Source organism: Rhinolophus hipposideros (assembly GCF_964194185.1).
Source record: "Rhinolophus hipposideros genome assembly, chromosome: 11".
NCBI classification, from domain to species: Eukaryota; Metazoa; Chordata; class Mammalia; order Chiroptera; family Rhinolophidae; genus Rhinolophus; species Rhinolophus hipposideros.
Window position 1 is genome coordinate 40,172,197 of NC_138057.1, and position 21,328 is coordinate 40,193,524.

Sequence of the window (21,328 nt, forward strand, 5' to 3'; positions counted from 1 at the left end):
TTTCTCTATAGCACTCACCACAGTTTTTCAGTTTGCTTTTGACTGTGTGGTAACTTCATTTACATCTGCCTTTCCAAGTAAATTTTAAGCAAGAACCATCCTGTTTGTGACTTCCGGTGTTTAGCAGAGTGCCTACTACAAGTTTAAGTCACTCGTAATGTTGAACAGAAAGTCTTCATTCTCAGTCTAAAATTTAATAGCCATTCTATAGACAAAGATTCCACATTTTTCATTTCTAGTTCTATGAGGAAATAGTAGAAATGCAAAGACTGAACAGCAAACTTCTTTGTTTGTTCTAGATCCCTTTAATGAAAATGTCAATAGCTCTAATTCTAATGCTAATTTTAAATTGCTCATAGTATGGCTATATAGTCATCAGTTGTTAAAAAGAAAGTTAACGAAAGAGTGGAACTTTCTGATTTTGAAAAACTGCAAAGTAACTAATTATCTGTTTCCTCTTATACTTCCAAAGCTGAAATGTTTTCTTATTAAATAGGGTTGGGGACACAGTGAACCTAATTGGTCATTAGATGGGTTTTATTAAATTTTATGTTATCATCACTTTCAAGTGGACCTTTGGTCAGCTACGTGAACTATCAAGCTTATCTTTTGTAAAACTATTCTCTATATGAGAACATATTCCCACAGTAAATGGATCACAATGACATTTGGGTTTAAGCTAATTTTGACACTGATGGATTCTAAGTGTCCCTAAATTATAAGTATGTTAAAAAGCTAGATTTGTTCATCTCCTAAGACCTATATAGCATTTAGCAAAATGGACATTTTCAGTTATTGTAAAACACTGTCTTCAGTATTTTAACTCAAAATTACATCCTACATAATACATATATATCAAAACCTAGCAATTATAGGTGCATATTCCCCCACAAGTTTTTAAAACACCTCCCTAAGGGAGCTAAGTGCCAGTGACCTCCCAAATTTTATATTGATTAAATATGTTTCATTTTGTGCATTACAGCAGAAAAGGATTAGAGAGATAACAGGCAGGCTAGTGAGCTTGACAGCAAAGCATTCCAGATAATTATTAATTATACTTCATATAGTTTAAGTTATACCTTCCTAAGCCTAAAAATTTAATATTCACATCATGAAAAATCCGTGGGAAATAATAGATGATAATAATATTCTCTAACAGCTGTTTCATGCTTGCAGTATTTTTCACACTTTTGTATGAATTACCTCACTCAGTCCACACAACAACCCAATGATGTAGGTACTGTGACTAAGCCCCTTTTGCAATTGAGAAAACTGAAACATAGCGTATGTCACAGCCACGCAGCCATTTAGCCATTTTGAAACCAGAATTCCAACTCAGTCAGTCTGCCTGCCAAGCACCCACTCCTGGTGATTAAACTAGACTACCTCCCATACATACTTTATTTAAGAATAATGAATCAGGAGGCTTGGTCTGGCTTTCTTTCTCTTTATTTTTCCTTTAGAGGATGGTGGGGAGCATGGGGAGGATGTGAACATTTTTTGTTTTGTTTTGTTTTCTTTTCTTTTATTTTGTTTTGTGTTTTGTTTTGTTTTGTTTTGTTCTAAAAGAAAAGCTGAAAGTGAGCCTTCTTTCTTTCTGAACATCTTTTTCCAAAGCCATTTCTCTTCATCTGGGGCCAGGAAGGACACTGATTCAGAAGACAGAGCACTAATGAGCTTCCTCCTTTGTCTCCTTCCCTGTCCCTCCATTCTGCAGTTAATAGCCAAGATACCAACCATCACGGCAGTTTGCAACTTGCACGGGGAGAAGCTGCAGGTATTTAAGCAATCGCATCCAGACATAGTGAATACACTCTTTCCTCCGTTATACAAGGAGCTCTTTAATCCTGACTGTGCCACCGTCTGCAAATGAAGGCAACGACAGAACTGTCTCATAGTTATGGAATGCATCACCATTATGACAAAAGCAATGTGTTCATGAAGACTTAAGGAAAATGTCACTACTGCAACATTAGGAATGTCCTGCACTTAACAGAATTATTTTTCACCGCTACAGTTTGAAGAATGTAAATATGCACCTGAGTGGGGCTCTTTTTTGTTTGTTTGTTTTTGAAACGACCATAAATATACAAATATAGGACACTGGGTGTTATCTTTTTTTTTTAATTTTATTCGGGAATGTTTTGGGAGACAACTGTTTATAGAATTTTATTGTAGATATATACGAGAACAGAGCGGTACTTTACATGATTACTTTTCCTGTTGATTATTCAAATATAATTTAAGAAAATTCCACTTACTAGGCTTACCTATTTCTATGTTTTTAGGTAGTTGATGCATGTATAAATTTGTAGCTATCTTGGAAAGCACTGTGCATGTATGTAATAAATATATAATATCTGAGAATATTATATATGATGATTACGTATACATGCACATGCACTGTGGTTTCAAATACCATACCTACTAGCAAAGGAGGTTCAGTCAGGCTCTCTTGATTATTTACCTTCTGTGTTATATGTTACTTTTATGTTAGACAATCAGGATTTTGTTTTCCCAGCCAGAGTTTTCATTTGTAGTCAATGGCGGGATAGTACCAATTCAGAAATAAGTCTACAAAGGAATAATTATAATGCAAGGCCTCTGTATAAAAACTTTTTTTTTTTGTAATCAATGACATCAAAGCCTTGTCAAGATGGTACATACTGGGGAGAAAAAATATAAATATTTGGAGCCATTTTCCTGTTTTAAGAATTAGGCCACAGATAATAAATAATATTGTGGAGTCCAGAACTTTTTTGACCAAACAATAGACATTTCCTGTTTTTCACCAGGACACATCAAACACTTTTGCTTTGGATTTCAGGTTGTGAAAGAAACTTGCTTTTGGTGCTTATTGTGTCTTCAACAAAGAAATACAGTCTGTAGATTACGACCACCAGCAATTTTTTCTAATAAAATTAAAGAGTAAATCAGAACCCAGGGTCCTAATGCCATTTCATGTAAACATTTCCTCTCTAACCATATTTATTTATTTTTTTTTTTTTTGGCAAAGAGGAGGTAAGGTAGAAGGAATATACAAAGTAAAGTAGTAGTTCTTTATATTCATTCTCTTTAATAAGTTTGTTAGAAAAAAAAACAGCAATAAAGGGGGAGGCAGGACTTTATATCTCCTTCTAGTCTGGAGCCTCTACATTTTTTAAACTCCAAAATGCTATATTATAAAAATACAGCAAAAACTTGACAAATTAGAAAAAAATGATCTAAGTTATTCTAGGGAACTAATATACCCCAAAGCCAAAACTATTTCCTACGCAGTTTGAAATCACATTATCCATCTAGGCTAGGATTGTTTTTTAGCAACTTTTAAAAGTAAAGAATGCAAGAGGTGAAATCAGGATTAGAGAATTTAGACTTTCTAGTACAAGTTGTCACTTCTCCACCTGCTTTTCCATCAAACTGATCATCAGAAAAGCATAAATCCCAAGGAATTTGTTCTGCCTGTGTTCTGGAGGCCCTCCACTTTTGGTCTTATCTGATCCAAAATAAGGTGCATAAAAAAGAAGCCAGAGAGCTTTGTATATAAGACAATGAAAATTATGATTGTCTGTAAGTGTAGTCCAGCCACCAACTCATGAAGACTTTCCCTTTTCTCCTTGTCAAACACACACACACATACACACACACACACACACACACACACACACACACATCTGCTTTGTAAAGTTTCCATCAGTGGAAGCTTTGATCTTTTTGTAATCTCCTATGCTCTCCTGAAGTTACATAGTTGAGAGCCATCTATCTCCATGATACCACAGAGCTCCTCATTGATGATTAAACAGTAGTGTTAGTCTTTTCTTTTAGAAAACAGCATTATCCCATCTCATGATTGATGCATTCCAAACCAGTGGGGAAAACCAAAAAGGCTTTAAAATAATGAATCTCTTTCTCAACTACTGTTATATTCAATTAATTTAACTACATTGAACCAAATTACCTTCAGTGTCTAAGAAGACAGCTGTAGACTGCTTATTATGCTGCTACAGGGACTCAATTCTTTTTGGTGTAAATGTCACTCCTGCTAGCTCTTTGTATAAAGAATTAATTCCAAGAGTCATATTTCCTTCTAATGGAAAGATTACTTTACTGATTGCTAGGAAAACAGGGTAATGGAAGGCGCTCAATTAAACCTAGCCGTTTCCAAATGCAATGTATGTTTTATGATTGGCTTGTGATAGGCGATGTTTAATGTGTCTACTTGGTGTTTCCCTTTGAGCTTTGAACTTATGTCAAACTTTGTTTTCATTGTTCTGTTGGCCTAGTGTTTTCCATTGTCAGCCTGTAATTCCTGCTCAGTTGCAAAGGGAATCATTTGTTTCCTCCAATTTACCTTAGAGGATTTAAATTGGCTCAATTGATGAAGTGGCTGAGAATTTTTTCCTCCCTTGTCCCATGGGTGATGTAGGAAAAAGATTGTTCCCCACATTTGCCTCAGGAGGTACTGAATTTGAATTTGTGTCATTTCCACTAGTGCAAGTGCTTAATTGGGATGGCATGAACCTTTTGAAGCGAGGGGACAGGAAACAGTGAGCGACTAAACCAAAACAAAACAGGGAAACCAGTACACGTTCAGCTCACTTCAGTTGAGAAAAGAGATTTCCATTTTTCACCACAGTTGTCAAATCAGTCCCTTAAAAAGAGAACCAAGTCATAGTTTCAATGGTAACAATGCACCTTTAAAAGCTGCCCTTTAAACATCTCCTGTGACTTCATCTCAAGGTATTTTGAAATTTTAGTATGAACAACTTTTTTTTTACCACATGCAATCTTTGTCCCTTCCACATGAACACTCACAAATGTTCATAACACATTCATGATAAAGTGTGCACTGGAAGAAAGAACCCATGATCTGTACTTTTCATGCTTCGTAAATGACAATCACTGCTTGATGCAGATGTTGCACTGTACCCTCTCAGGGATGTTTTACTGAAAAAAAAAAAAAAAGGTACATCAAGAAAGAAAAAAAAAAACAGGAAAATGACAACAAAATGTAAATGGCATAAATTAAATAGCCAATAAGAGAACCTCTCTGACAAGGCTTTCAGACCAATGAGCAGTAACTTCGTGTTGTAAACTGAATTTACTTTTACTGTTTAAACTTGCTGACAAGTTGTTCACGAGTCAGGACAACTCAGTCTCATTCTCTAAAATCTGCTAAGAGCCAAATCATCCAGCTGCTCCATGGATAGGAATATACAGTGAACCCAAGCTTCCTTTACAAGTCCTGAGAAAGGAAAATACAGAAATCTCAGTGGCATTAGATGAACCTGACAAGGGAGATGAAGCTGTACCTCTGGTCTGTAAAAGGAAAGGCAAATTTTAGAGGGAATATAGCAGAAAAAGGGATTCCAAATCCAGCTTAACATCTCACATAGACCCCTACTATCTTTGTGTCCCTTTTTCTGCAACTCTTTTATTCCCCAAAGACTCCAAGCTGAGAGTGGAAATGTACTCTACAAATATACCCTTTCTGGATTTCCCTTGTTCTAATACTGTCTTCAAGGCACTGATTAGGTAAAAACAGAGAATGTAATGGTCTCTTGGGTAATTAGACAGCGTTGATCAAATCTAAGAGACCCAAAATCATAGTGAGCTCTGAATATTAACAAGAGGTGCCAAGGAGGCATCAGTACATTTTCTATCATAGCTGCCTTGTTCAACATATAACTTCACAGCAGTCAAGTTAAACTGTTTGTAGAAAATCATGCACATGGATAGTCAACACACGCTCACTCTACACTCCTATGTGTACCAGGCTTGAATGCAAAAACAATTCTTGTGTCCCAAGGACAACCTAAAATTCAACCAGTTTTTTGTTTTGTTTGTTTTTCAAAAACGTCAGAGGCAAATGATGTCAGTTTTGTTCCATGTTCTTTGTTTTCATTTATTATAGAAGCAAGAAAAATACTATGGCTATTGGAAATTAGAAGAAATATTTTTTTTCCTGAATCTTTTTTCTCTATAACCTTTTGTTTCCAAGTTAGTACAACTGACAGTAAATTCAGGCAAAGGTCTCTGTGTCCTGACAGAACCACCATTGAATAGAACAGCAATAATTTTAAAGTGTGCATGATTAGTGAAATTTTGCACAGTCTTCTGTATAAAGAAGAAAAAGCCCACCATCTGCTTTAGATGAAGTGGTATTTGATTTTCTATCTCTAACTGCTAGTAAAAGCAGCAACCGAACATGGGGGTCTTTAGACAAGAGTTGACAAACATTTTAGGGTGGGGAGCAGACCAGGGGCTGTCTCAGGATCAGAGATACATGTTCATTTAAAGCAAGGGTTAAATTTCAAAAAGCTGAAAAGGGCCAGGGAGTTGATGCAAATGAGTGAAGCAGTCCAAGTGGAGAGCTGGCAAGGAAATGCCCCATCTGAAAAGGGCCATCCAATAGTCCGCTAAAGCTGAAGAGTGGCTAAAGCTTCTGAATCTCATAAAATCTCTTGACTTGTAAACGATGTCAGTTGGTTCAACGCTTAGTGCAGCCCAAACAAATACATCTCTGAGCAGAAGACGGCTCACAATTTGCAACCTCTGGTTTAAAGCAAAGTCGAATTAAGGGGCCTGTTTGACTGGAGAAGTCTGAGCAGATACAACTCTGAATGATATTAGAGTTGGGGTAGGGGTGGGGGTGTGGAAATCTTGCCCTTCTGATATTCAATTTGGTCTCCATATTTGACTATCACTACTAGAAGACACAGTAAGAGGTCAGCTGAAACAATAGCAAACAGTCTAAAAATGAAGACGATTCAATTTAATGATGGCATATAAAAGACATTTCTATTTGTCTTGCTCAAACTCCTAGCTTCATAGAGCCAGGTGGCTAGATTTCTTGCCACCTTTTTCCAAAAGTCAAATGCACGATTTTATGCTTTCGAGTCTCAACAGTCTTAACGTGTTTCTTTCAGTGTGTGGCTTCAATATCTGCGACTAGTTTTTATTTTCCCTTGGTTGTATCTAAAGAATTTATTCTAGAGTCATGATAATGTAGTCCTCCATAGATCTGAAGTGTGGGACCATGGATTCCTATGCAGCAGATGGGGGTTGTCTGTTTGTGCACTTTTTTTCCTAAGCTGCTGAATGTCCTCCAAAGTGAATTGGCCATAGTGATCTTAGCGTCCTGCATGACCTCCAGTGGATCAGAAAAAGCAGCTCAGTGATTGTTCTCATGTCCAGAAATAAAGCACAAGGTTACCCGAATTGAATAAAACCAGTTGAGGGAAGTGTGGGGTAACTGCGCCCCGTTGGGCAGCATGATCCTTACATTAAACCCTACCCTCTGGCAGTGGCTAAGGGAGAGCATTTGTGTACCTCTGTCACGGCCACATGTGGACACACTAGTATGTCTGAAAAGCTACAGATCCCACATCCACGCACAGTACCGTCTGCTTCATCTAATTAACACATACATATACAAGAACGAAAACCACACCCACAGAAAACCGAGTATGTATTGTAGAAATGTAGAGGAAAAATAAAAATATTTTTTCAAATGTAATTACTTTTAATATATGCTTGTGGAAGGTCTAATACGATGTATGCTGTCTCTGTAATTTTTGTTGTAAATAACTGGAGACAGTGAATACACTGATTTTTCTATGTCTCTGTTTAAGCATAAGACTTTGTAACAATTTTTTTAGATGGGGGAAAACCAACAAAGAGCAAATATGTACTTGCTTCCTTTCTGCGTGTATTGTACTTCTCAGAAACTGGTTGTAACAGTTTAAGCATCTTGACGGGTCATTGGTGTTAAGTGTATGCTTCTTTGTGTAATGCAGCTGAGAAAGGGACAGGCTGTCAATTAAATCTGCTCCAAAGAGTTTGTATTGAAGATTGGCCTAAGACCTACAGACTTTACCTGAACTAGACAATACAAAAAAGGAAAGTAAAAAGAGAGAGAAAGAGAAATGTTGCCTGAGTAAGTCATCTTTCCTTGTAACAATGGCTTTGTCTAAATCCTCTCTGCATGAAATAGCTTAAGGAAAACAAACTCTGCTTTCTGATGAACAAAATATTTTTGTACATCTTTATTTCTTATTAATAACCTGAGGTCAGACTACTCATTCGCTGAAGCCATAACTGACCTTCACCAAATAAATTCTGTAAAGAACCTGGGGGAGGGTTGTGGAGGGACTGAGAGGGAGGAAAATCGAAGGTGTCATGAGCTGTAACAACACAGGCAGGAGCAAGTCTGATGAAACTGATGCTTTTCCTGCATCCCAAATATGACTTTAAAAGGCTAGTATTTTATGATGATCAATTTATAATAATAATAATAATAAAAGATATTTAGATTTAAACGAGACTTTCCAGTATTTTTGAAATCCCTGACAGTGCTTCCTTGCTTTTAGGATTGAGAGAAATGATTTTTGTATACTTCCAACTTTCAGAGATTTAATGTTTTTACCTTAGCTCCAGCCTACAAGTGTAAAGTGAAGAACGACGCTGAGTCCTCCAGCGGTTGAGACCGCGGACTATCTGGGGCTTGGCTGTACGTACGAGCCACGTCTGCATCCTGAGGCCGCGCGTGAGTGTACAGTTGGCATCTAGAACTAGCATGCACATCATTTTGGGAAATGCACAGAAGTTGCATTGCGAAAAGTATGTAAAATAAAAGCATTCACTCTAAAAAGCATAATAATTATACTTTTTTAAAAGAATAATGCCTTCTATAGTCACCATTGATTTTCCTGGAGCTTAATTACATTATCACCATGTATTATGATTGCCCTATCGAGGCAAAAGGCAAACTACCAATAAACCCAGTGACATCTATAGTTTTAAAATCTGCCATTTTCTGATCTCTCTCTCCTTGTTTAATATATAAACCCTAATTTCTGTGTATGTGAGTAAAACTGCAGCCTGAGTCATTTAGGAAGTAAGCATTGAGGTTTGGGGGTTTTTTTAATTATAAATATACTAGAATAAAACAGCACTCCCTAACAATTAAAAAAAAAAGAGTTTTATATTACTTTAGAATGTAATAGGTTTTTGTCCTTATTTTATGTCCTGTAAATTATTAGTTGAATACTGTTAGCATTCCCTGATAATGCACACATGATTTCTGAATGTTTTCTGTAAATGACAATCAATGTTTATGAAGTTCCCTCCTTTAATGCTGAACAAAATTAAAAGAAGAAAAAAGAAATCTTGCCTAATTGTTTTCTTTTCCCCCTCAGGGAACAAGGAGGGGATGAAAAAGATAGGTAGATTTGGCTTTGCAATACATTGTCCCATGGGTTCTTACTTACACAGTTGCCCCTTTTCCATTAAATAATGGGATTTTTTTTTTCCTGGAAATTCTGCCCTCATGGACCTGGCCTGAGTTAGAAATGCTCATTGAGAAAAGAGCCCGACTTCATGCTAGCCAGAGAGCTCACCAAGTTCCAATTAAAATGAGAGCAACATCTCCCAAAGATAATAGCTCTCCTTTTCTAGAACTTTCATAAAAGGAAGCACCAGCTAGCAGATCCATAGCAACTCTTCTGCAAACACTTAGCTAAAATAAGTTGCAGCAGGTTTGAAATGGGTGTGACAACCCCTGCATCTGATGAAAACTTTCAGGTAATAATTAATTATTAAATCCCTAAGTCTGATTTTTTTTTAACAAAGCGTTACCAAGCAGCTCCACCACCAAAATCACCAGCTCACCAGCATAAGAATGTTCTGAATCTTATTTAAACCTGTAGTAGGAAACAATTAAGGAAAATCACAGAATGCCAGTGATGTTGATACAAAGGCAGTACCAAGAGAGATCGAAGATTTTTCAGGTGCTTGGAAGTTGTTGTGGGTTGGGGTCCCTAGAGATGAAATGAATAGAGTGTAAAGCAAAATTTAACAGATTTTAAAACTAAAAGCACTAACCCATACGACAGGATGAGCCTCAGAAACCTTACCCTTCTGTAAAGTTTCTCCCAACTTCAGTCTTTGGAAACTGTGAAACACAGTATGTTTTGAGCAACATCTCTACTCCAGACATCCAGATCTCATGTGGCCCTTTTCAGAGAACTGTGCTGATCTTTCTGTGAAAGCACTCTTAACATTCCTTGGTTTCTAATTGGGTCTTCAAATCCAGTCAGAGGCAGGAAATATGTTATCACCACCTATCCCGGGCTTATGTCATTTGTCACCAACCATTGATCGCCGAACTCTTTACTATAAAATCATCTAAAGTTTTTTGGTTTTGGTTTTTGGTTTTTCAGAAACCTAGGTCTAGGAAGCATTGAAACACAAGATGAAATTTACCATTTTAAAATTCAGGTTGGACCATTTTAGAGGACAGCCATTAACCTCTGAGAGCATTACCAAAAATTATGAATGAAACCCTTTTTGTGCCCAAAAAGGGTTCTGTTCACAGATCCTCTTCTTTCAGAGTGAGAACTAGCAAAATGCTCCCATAACCACACCAGGCTAGTGTGCATATGGAATTTCGGGTATCAAAGAAGTAGATGTGGTTTGGCTCCATATTTCAAGTGGCAGCAGCTCCTTGACCCAATTAAAGAAGAGTTAGAAGTGAAGCGAACCCTCTAATGCCATCTTGGTAGGGGAGTATCTCACATTACCAAGCCACCATGCTATAAAAGTTTTCTCTCACTATTTTCCGAACTTGAACTTGCTAAGCTTAACTAGTTGAATAAATATTATTCTAAGAGACGATAAAATTCTCGACAGCTGTGTCTCACAGATCTTTAAATCTCCCAAGTTGATGGAGCAGGGCATGGAACAGTGTAAGCACTCAACTACCAGTATTGAAATCCATTCTCCTTCTGTAATTTGAGCTGCTCAACTATCTATTTACTGTAATGTCACTGGTTTTGCCCTGGAGCAAATCACCCTCTAGCAGAGGCACCAGACACAGACATGCTTTTTACCAGAAGCAATGACGGGGGAATGGCAGCCTGTTGGCAAAGGGCATTGAAAGAATGCTCTTTCCCTTCCTTTCTCCAAAGATTTAACCAAAGGCAATAAGAGAAGGAGTCAGAGTAGCTGTTAGAGGTTAGACATATCTTCCCAGATTTTCACAGAAGACTCAGCTGGGCAAGAAACAAAAAACAGAGAGACTACGAAGCCTAATTTGTAAAACAAATTGGACATAAAAGCCTGGTTCTAGGGATTAAGACCAACATATCTATTGGGTGGGACATATCTGTTTATGTGATCAACACATAAAAATTAGGGAGAAGATAGTGGACAAACAGACAAGTTTCCTCCTCTCACGTAGGGTACATTCCAGTGATATTTTGTAATTTCCCACCCGTTCAATGAGATGATAACACTCCAAATTGATTTTAAGAAACTATAGGTATACTTTGAATATCTATATCTGTGAACTGACAATCCACAGATCACACAACTTGTTCCTAATGCAAAGGAAACGGGTCAAAGCAGCATCAGAAAATACAAGGCAGAAGAAGGAGGGGGTTGGAGGGCTGGGTGAAAAAGGTGAAGGAATTAAGAAATACAAATTGGTAATTACAAAATAGTCATGGGAATGTAAAGTATAACATAGACAATATAGTCAATAATGTTGCAGCAACTATATATAGTGCCAGGTGGGTAGTAGAGTAATCAGAGCATCACTGCATAAATTATATAAATGTCTAACCACTACGCTGTACACCTGAAACTAATACAAAATAATATTAAATGTCAGCTGTAACGAAAAAAAAGTAAATAATTATTTTTAAAAATTAAAAAAAAAATACTAAGCTGAGGGACAAGAGAATGTCAATTGAAGAAAGATGCAAGAGGCATTTGAGAGGTAAGTGTATTAAGTGGGAATTCTGGGATTCAAACATGGCTAGCCAATCCCAAACACCCCTCACCGTCCCAGGCACTTTTCCCAGGGATCAAATGCCTCACTTATGTATTCAAAGATGAACTAAGAGAATTTACACTTTCTCATCTAAAAATATTTAATCGGGAGGACGGAGAAGGGGATTAACAATCCCTTCACTGCTCCAAGCAGCAGAAGAAACTGAACAAATGGCTGGGAAGTTCTACCTGAGCTGTGATATCCATACCGACCTACCACTTAGTGTCACTTAGATTATGTCAACAATGTTCTTCACTGTAATTTCCATCCTCATCCCACATTACCTATAAGACCTGTAGTTATCTAACATGCGCGGGTAAAATGCCATTTGAATTTTCCCCTGTGGAAAGATAAAACATTATTTTTAAGATGCATAGAGCTGACTGAGCATTAGCAGTAGGAGAGTGGGGAAAGCAAAGTCAGGAAAGACTTCCCAAAATAAATAGGAACTTTCATGACCCGCTGTCTGCAGAAACCTTCCCTCCTCAAACTCTACATTCATAGTGTTGGCCCAGCAGCTCTTGATCTTTACACGCTGAAATCAGACAAGATAAAACATGACACGCATGGAAACTTGATTTTTTTGGTCTTGTGCTTACTGAGCAATTGAGCCCTAAGATACCTGTAGTCTTGAAAGAAAGTCATGAAAGTATTAGCTATTAAAGTAAGCCCTTGGCACACATCTTAATTTTACATCATCCAACTAAATGAAAATCTTTATATTTTTATTAAAACAAATGATTGCAGGTTAATAAGGGGGCAAAGACCTTTTTTCCCTTAAGTTTTCTCTCTCTAAATTCTCCTTTAAAAAACACCTTTCTTCCCTGAAATTGGGAATTAAATTCCTAAAATTAATTTGATCTGAACTTGTGGAGATCCAACTCAGATGGTTAACTGGAACCATTCTATGAGAAATACCCATCTGTTTCTTAGCAGAATTTAAATCTCCTATACAGACAGGTTCAACGTAGCAGTCAGATTGCTCTTTCTAATTCACATTCCAGAGAAGAGTCCCAGATGCTATCTAGACAGTTCCATCCAACTTCTAGCTTTCAGCTCTCACACATTTCCCTTCACTCCAGAAAGAACAAATGCTTGCCCAATTGCCCTCAGTGGACCTTGCTGTAAGCTATTCTTTAAAAATAAACTCTTCAAAGAAAAAGCCCAGACATTTGCTCAAAATAACCAGTCAATTCTTTTTTAACACTAATTTTTCACATAGATTGTATCAGCCATTTTTCTACTTGTACCCAAAGGTCAGGGATAATAATTTCCTAAAGGCAAGGCATTGTGATTAAGTATAAAAGAAAAATCTGAGATGTAAAGCAGAAAGGAGAGCCGAGCTCAGGCCTCACGTCCCAGAGTCATGTCTGTTTCCCTCCTTCATTCAACAAATATTGAGGGCATACTGTGTGTTAAGCATTATATCAGGTCCTGAGGATAAAAAAAAAAAAATGGTTAACATGGTCCCTTTCCTTGAAGTCTTCATATCTAGATAGGTTTTAGGTAGGCAAACCAGCAAACAAATGCAGTGACATATTTTGGAAGTGGTATTCAGAGAGAAGACTCTGGGAGCTATAAAGAATGGGTGATGAAATCTATTTGAGAACAGCTATAGGAGAGAATGGGGAAAATTAGAGAAATGATAGGTGCCATTTGAACTGAGCCCTGAAAGATGACAAGATGTTTATCAGAAGGAAAATTATTCCTAGTAGTGGAAGAAACATGTGACCCAATAAGGGGAGGCAGAGAGGGGAGAGAGAGAGAGAGAGAGAGAGAGAGAGAGAGAGAGAGAGAGAGAGCAAGCAAGAAGTCTAGAATATGGAGCAACTGGCAGCCACATTCCAAATATTACGCCCAGACATGTTTTGTTTGGCAAAATTAGGAAATTCCACATAAAATTGGAATCTCCATTTTCTTTTATAAGAAATAGAAGATCTGGCAACATTGTTCTCACATTCCTATATGGGAAAATGACAAGTGCCCAGTCAAGGTTAGCCCTTTTAGACAGGACATGTCTTCTTTAATTTTACTCTTTACTCATTTCCTACCTGCCTGGCTCCTTAGACAATTGAGTACATGGTGAGCAACGATGAGTGGGGAAAAGTCAAAAGTAGTCTGGTTATGAAGGCTCTGGAATGCCTACCTAAGAAGCTTATTTTTAGCTGAATGTTTCTATGACCATGTCCTCACAGAACTGGTCATCCACAAACTAGATCAAAGAGTTGATTTGTTTTTCCTTGTAAATCTTTTTTAAAACATTGCGACTGATTGCCACCCATCTATATTGGTGTACAAGGGGGAAAATCCTATTATTTATAATCATAACTACATACTCAGGAAGACAGTTTCTGTTAAATAGAAAATCTTCAGTTCTGTTGAAACTTGATAGCTTTAGACTTACAAGTTTTGGAGAAGAATTTCAAGTTTTCAAGGCTCTCCAAGAGGAAGAAAGTACTTCAGGTAAGAAGGGAGATGACCCCAAGAATGGAGCCAATGAGATCGTGAAAACTGGGCAATGATGGGTCAAAGGATAAATGAGAAATTCTCAGTCATAAGATGTCCCAGAGGATTTTAAGAACAGGGATAACAAATGTATGGTTTTAGGTTGTTTGCTACTCAATGAACAATATGGCACCCCAGCCCCACCACCACAGTGACTCTTGATTTTCAGTAAAGTCAACCTCAAAAGGTTTATGTGACCTTGAGAATTGAAATACTCAGAAGCAGCTTTGTTTACGGTGGCCAAGACATGGAAACAACCAAAATGTCCTTCGATAGATGAATGAATAAAGAAGTTGTGGTGTATATACACCATGGAATACTATTCGGCGGTAAGAAAAGATGATATAGGAACATTTGTGACAACATGGATGGATCTTGAGAGTATAATGCTAAGCGAAATAAGTCAGACAGAAAAAGCAGAGAACCATATGATTTCACTGACAAATGGTATATAAACCAAAAACAACAAAAGAACAAGACAAACAAGAAACAAAAACTCATAGACACAGACAATAGTGTAGTGGTTACCAGAGGGTAAGGAGGGTTGGGGGTGGGAGATGAAGGTAAGGGGGATCAAATATATGGTGATGGAAGGAGAACTGACTCTGGGTGGTGAACACACAATAGGATTTATAGATGATGTAATACAGAATTGTACACCCGAAATCTATGTAATTTTACTAACAATTGTCACCCCAATAAATTTTAAAAAATAAAAAGAAATACTCAGAAACTCACAAAAATCTTTAGAAGAGGTTTAGACTTTCAGGGGGCACAATATTGTCTGCTTAAACTAGATGTCACAGAACAGGAAAGCCCTGGCTAAATATTAGGTTTATACTAGAACTTAATCGCTAATGGAATAATATTTAAAACAAAATTATTATTAAATTATTGCATGCCTAATCTTAGTATTTGATAATAATGTACTATTTTTCTGTACGGAGCAACACAACTCCCAGGAGCTCTGACACCTGAACACACTTGATGAGTGCAAAGCTAGAGAAGACTTCCTGAGGCTCTCTAGTTCTCAACTTGGGAAGTGGATCATGGAATTCAACCTAGGAGAAATGCATTTTCTCAAAGTTCCCACCTGCCTCACGGGAGGGCAGTGCAAAGACACTGGCAAGGTCTAGACCAGCTTGCCTGATTGCTCTTTGTTAATGACCACAGCTCAACCTGCATTGGAATTGAATTGCAATGTCTCATCAGCTGGTGAAACAGCTTTGGTCTATAATTCACCTCCTGGCTCCTGGACCTTGTGCCTGATGGATGCAAATCCCCAAGCTTCCCATTCTGAATGGTGCCTATAGTAAAGCTTGGGTCTCATAGTAAATCAACCCATAATCCTGTCTTCAGCTGAAATGAAATGTGTCCCTCAGATTTCCCAGTCTGGAGACTCTTGCCAAGAAAACAAAGACCTGCCAGGTGGTTAAGGCTCAGCAAGCATCTGCTCGCTCCATGTTTGACCAGAATGACCACTGGGATGCATGTATTCCACAGATGTATTGTCAGACGCAGCAGCCAAAAACAAGAGAGAACCCAACGTCTGCCTTTAAAAGGAAGCTGTATGTGGTAATTCATTTCTAAATAAATAATTCCCACATATCCACTGTGTCCCTGGGCACAGGATCTCATATCCCTTTCGAAAAGGACATAGATAATTGAAAAAGCAAATAGGAGGTGAAGGTGGCCAACTTAGGTATCAAATCAAATTAGCACATACTCATTGAGCATGCACTCTAATAATAATGACTAACCGTGGTAGCATTCTTTACATCTTACAATGTCTTTCACAAGCAGAGGGTGCCAAAAAAATGTATACATATTTGAAGAAAGGAAAAAACTGTATAAAAATTGTGATACTCAATATATACCGATAACAAGAGATGAATACAAGTCATGTTTGACTTCTGCAATTACAAAAGGTGCTCAAATTGGTTATCATCAGTATCCAGACACTTCTGATTACAGTGAACTTGAGCAACGTTGACCAAAGTGTCCACTTGTACACATTTTTGGCACCACCAGTATATTCTTCATTTGAGCATCACAACAGCCTATTATAGGAAAAAAGAGGGCTGACAGAGATCACCAATATCACCAAGTGGTACTTCCAAAATTCAGCTATGGAATACAATTTCCCAACATAAAATGAAGTATAACTGAAAATAGAAGGAAGCCCTTTAGATCTTAATATTACTAGAATGTTAAAATTAAGGTGATTTGTGAAGTTACTAAAATAAATTCTACCACTAAAAAAAAAATTGTATGTCACATTACATTATTACTGTAGGAATATTACCCCTTTTTTACATGCATCTACAGAGACAAGAAAAATGCTTCTTGAAAGCTATAAACTAAGTGTCACACCTAACAAGTTTGGTTTCAAATAAATTTATATAAGAATGAATTAAAGGAGAAGAGTTTACAGTTTTACTAATAGCTACCAAAAAGATATTTCTAATAAAAACCCTAATTAATACATGAATAGAAGAAAACTGTATACCTGGTAAAGAGATTTAGATAATCAGTATGAATTTTAGAAAACAGACACAAAACCATCTTTATATTTTAAACCATATAATTATATATCTAGAAAATCCAAAAAACTACTTTTCAAAAAATCTATTCAAATTAAAAAAAAAATTTCATTAGATGGCTTCATGGATGATAAATATGCAAAAACCTATATTTTAAAATACTATATCAGTAAGAAATAAAATGGAAAAAAATCTCTGTCACTACAATAATAAATACTATAAATTTCCAGTAAAAAAACTTAATAAAATACAGAACTTATATGAACAAAATTATAAACTTTTATGGAGGTCAAAAAAAAAACAAAACAAAAAACAAGACTCAATACACTGCATTCCTGAAGGAAAAAGAAGAAAAGAAACAATAGAAAGCATAATATTTAGAAAACATAATAAAATGATTCAAAAATAAGTTTATGCATATTAATTATAACAGATGTGTTAATTCCCCTTTTTCAGGGTAGAGACACAAATCAGGTTTTTTTACATATTTAAATGTGTAATGTTTTAAAAGAGAGCCTTAAAACAAACTGACAGTTAACATAAAAAAATGAAAAAAAGATGCCCTAGATAAATGCTAACAAAAAGATTTTTTTAAGGATGTGAAAATAGTAAACAGACAAAATAAAATTCAAGAAAATTATAGTATGGATTATTTATATCTTAAAAATTTACTAATCCATCTAGAAGATTTAATAGTCATTCATTTTTTAATACACCTAAAAATGTAGTTTTGAAATATGTAAGTAAAACCTGTTTGCATTCCAAGGCGAAATTTAAAAAGCCACAGTGGACAAAAATTACACAGACCTCAGATCCTAGTAGATCAAACAGATTTTTTCTCAAGAAAATTTAGGGAAGATTTTAATAAGTTAACAAGTTTGATCTGAGAGATAAATATTTATCTCTGTACCCAATAAAAAAAGAACGCACATTATTTCCAAACACATGGAACATTCATAAAAATTGACTGTGTACTGAGTCACAAAGAAACTCTCAATAAGTTACTCACCACAATGAAAAAATAAGAAATAAAGTAACAAAATAAATATATCCACCACCATCAAAAAATTGAAGCACCTAGAAATTTAAATATAAAACTTCTAAGTAATTCCTGGATTAAAAAGGAAACTAGAATTTAAATTACAAATGACTTAGAAATACAAATAATGTGAGCTTTAAATATCAATATTATGGGATGCGACTAAGTGAAACTTTGTGGGGAGTGTGTGTGTGTTAGAAAATAAAACTAGACATTCAGCTCAAGAAATTAAAATAAGATAAACACAAAATCAAAATAAATAATGTAAACAAAAGCAAAAATTAGTCAAAATGAAGTAGAGCTGATCAATAAAACAAAAAGTTGCCTTTTTTAATTAAACTATAAAACAGACAAACTTCTGACAGGTTGGATTCTGGAAGGTGGTGAGGTGGGAAGAGCTACAAATGTCAGCAGTCAGTAGGAGAATTTAACTACGTACACATCTTGTGCCGTCAATTTAACAGTTTCTTCCTCAAGCTTTTGAGCATCAAAACTTTGTTAATGATTCATCTCTGTCTTTCTGGAAAGGATATTCTAGAATCCATCAGTTCCCATCTATCTCTCTATCCCCGTACACCTTGCTCCCAGTAACTGCAGTTGCTTGAACCCTATTTGCTGACTCAAGAAGGAGCGTCTGTAGGACCATCGTTACCTTTGACAGGTAAGCATCAACACTTCTTGCTGATAGGCCAGCCCTCGTCCTCTCTTCTCTTCTGCCAGGATCTCTAGGCCTGAGTGGCCATCTCCCAAAAAGTCAGGGCTTTATATTGTTCTTGCCCATCTCCCTCCCTGCCCTCAGCCACAAGATTGTAGTCATCCCTGACTTAGAAGTGACTGCCTGCCCGACTGTCTAGCCCTGACTGCAACCCTAGGGACTGCAAAAATTGAAATCCCTGATTACCAAAACAAACAAACAAACAGACAGACAAAATTAATAACAAAAAAGACAAACCTGAGAAGCACTTAGAAAATGCAAGAAAAAGAGCGAAGAGATTTTTAAAAATCATTTGAGAAAAAAGTAATTGGATACAAAGAACAAACCAGAAAGAACAAACCAATGAAAAACAAAAAGAGGACAATGGAATAAAAGGATCAAGGATAAACCAAAAAAAGAAAGATGTTTCAGGTTGAGAAGGGTCACTCTGGTCCAGGCAATTTACTAAAAGGAGATCCATGCCTAAATAAATACAGTAAATGTTTACATTTTAAAGTAAAAAATCTTCAGGTATACAACCTATCAGCAAATCCAGATTGCTCTTCCTTTAAAATACAGCATATCCAATATCCACCCATCTGTTGCCACCATCCCAACCCAGGGATGCTCACCTCTGACTTTCACTATTGCATAAGTCTCCTAACCAAGAGCCCTGCTACTGCTCTCACCCCTTGCACACTATTTTCTACCCAACACCCAGAGTAAACCTTTTACAACTAGAGTCATGGCATGTCTTGCCTCTGCTCAAACTCTTCAGTGGCTTCCCATCTCCTTGAAAGTAAAATCCAAACGATACAAGGTCCTATATGATCTGCCTTCCTCCCCGTATCCCAACCTCTTTTGACCTTCTCTCCTGCCACTTATCACCTCCCCCTGTGCCTACACCAGGCTCACCCCTCTTTGGCTACAATGACCTCCTTTCTGTTCCTTCCCAATTGAGTGCCATTCAGTACCTTTGACCTTGCAGTTCCCTCTACTTGCAATGTTCTTTCCCATATGTCCACATGGCAGACTCCTGCTCTCCCTTCAGGCTTCAGGATAGGCCTGCCCTGCTACCCTATCCTGCAAGAAGAACCACCCCCACTTCCTTCTCTATCCCCCTTACCCTGTTTCATTATTCTTCATTACATTTGTTGTATATTTATTGGTATGTAGTAAAGAAGTAACCTCAACCAAAGAGAGGTCTGGACTTTGGCCTTGGCTACTAGAATATGCTGTCCAGGCTCTGGAATGTCTTGCCTAATAGGAGTGTCTTTGTCTGGAGGCTTTTGTCACTGGACACTGTAACAGTGTGATTTATGATGGGGGCTTTGGGCCATGCTGTATCAGTTTTGACCTCCAGAGGGACCAGAAACTAAAGGTATTAGACTAACCTCCAGGAGGACCTAAAGACTAAAAGATAGCTAGGCCTGCAATCCTAGGCTGGCAGTGATTGAGTCCAATAAGAATGCCAGACACCAATGGCTCAGGTGAGCTTCCCTGATTGGCATACTCTGTATATTGTCACACATTATGGTCAGCAGAAGGTAATGCCACCATGATCCCAAGGGAAAAGGAAACTGGAAGAGTCCCATTTAGACTCCGATAAGACTCTACCCTATGCATCTCTTCCTTTGTCTGGTTCTAATTTTTATCCTTTCCCCGTAATAAACCATATATGTGAGTATAACAGCCTTTATCAGGTTCTGTGAGAGCTTCTATCAAATTATCAAATCTGAGTGTGGTTTTGGGGATACCCCAAACTTGCAGTTGGTGTCAGAAGTGAGGACAGTCTTGTGGGAACTGTTTCCTTAGACCTTGCCATTTAGCTAACTCTGGGTAATTGAGTTGTCTTTCCCCCAACCCCACTCAAATCAGGTTCTCAGCTTCACAAGCTTTGGTTCACTGCTATATACCTAGAGGATAGAACTGTATCTTATACATAGAATCAGCACAATAAATATTTATTAAATTAAATAATTAATCCAAGAAGATAAAACAATTCACCTTCAAGGGACAAAAACAGCATTGACTTTTGCAACAATAAATGCTAGAAGACAATAACATGCTATTTATCAGATTTCAGGGAAAAAATAAAAAAACTATTACCCAAGAATCCTATACTCCACCAATGTCTTGTTCCTCTATGAAAGTGCAAAAAGTCAAATATGCAAGATTGCAAAAAGAATATTAACTATATAACATTCCTGGATAAAGAGGAAGACACTTTTCAAAGACATTTACCAAAACACTAAAGGATCAGCCAAACACAAAGTCAAAATAATAGTAGTTAATAATGCTTGCTATATGCTGGACATTCTCCTGATTCATTTAAATACTTCTGTGCAAACCATTGAGGTAGCTACTATTATTATTCCCCATTTCCAGTGAGGAAAGCGGAATATAGAGAGGTTCACTTTCCTGCTCAAAATCATACAGCCAATTAGAGGTGGTGCCAGGATTTGAACCTTATCATTCTGGCTTCAAATATCACACTCTTAGCCCTTACACTATACTGCTTTTACTAAACCTTGAAACACAATCACAGAAGTTAGTTGATTAATCTAATTACCTCACTTATTACTACAAAACTGAACACTAAAAAAGTGTTTGAATCATTTATTTTAAATGATTCAATAGAGAACCCCTGAAAAAATTAGTGAAGATTTTTTTAAAAGTGGAGAACACTGTATCTTTAAAGCAAAGATACC

The 21,328-nt window shown here is 36.9% G+C and overlaps 1 protein-coding gene across 1 annotated transcript in view; it reads left to right on the forward strand.

Annotated features, from left to right (window-relative positions):
* RORB (RAR related orphan receptor B) overlaps window positions 1-8,130 on the forward strand; it is a 186,447-nt gene extending 178,317 nt beyond the window's left edge. Inside the window, exon 10 of the mRNA XM_081065590.1 lies at window positions 1,718-8,130. Within this exon, the coding sequence (XP_080921716.1) occupies window positions 1,718-1,873 (156 nt within the window). The 3' untranslated portion in view covers window positions 1,874-8,130. The remainder of the gene's footprint in view (window positions 1-1,717) is intronic.
* The last annotated feature ends 13,198 nt before the right edge of the window (window positions 8,131-21,328 follow it).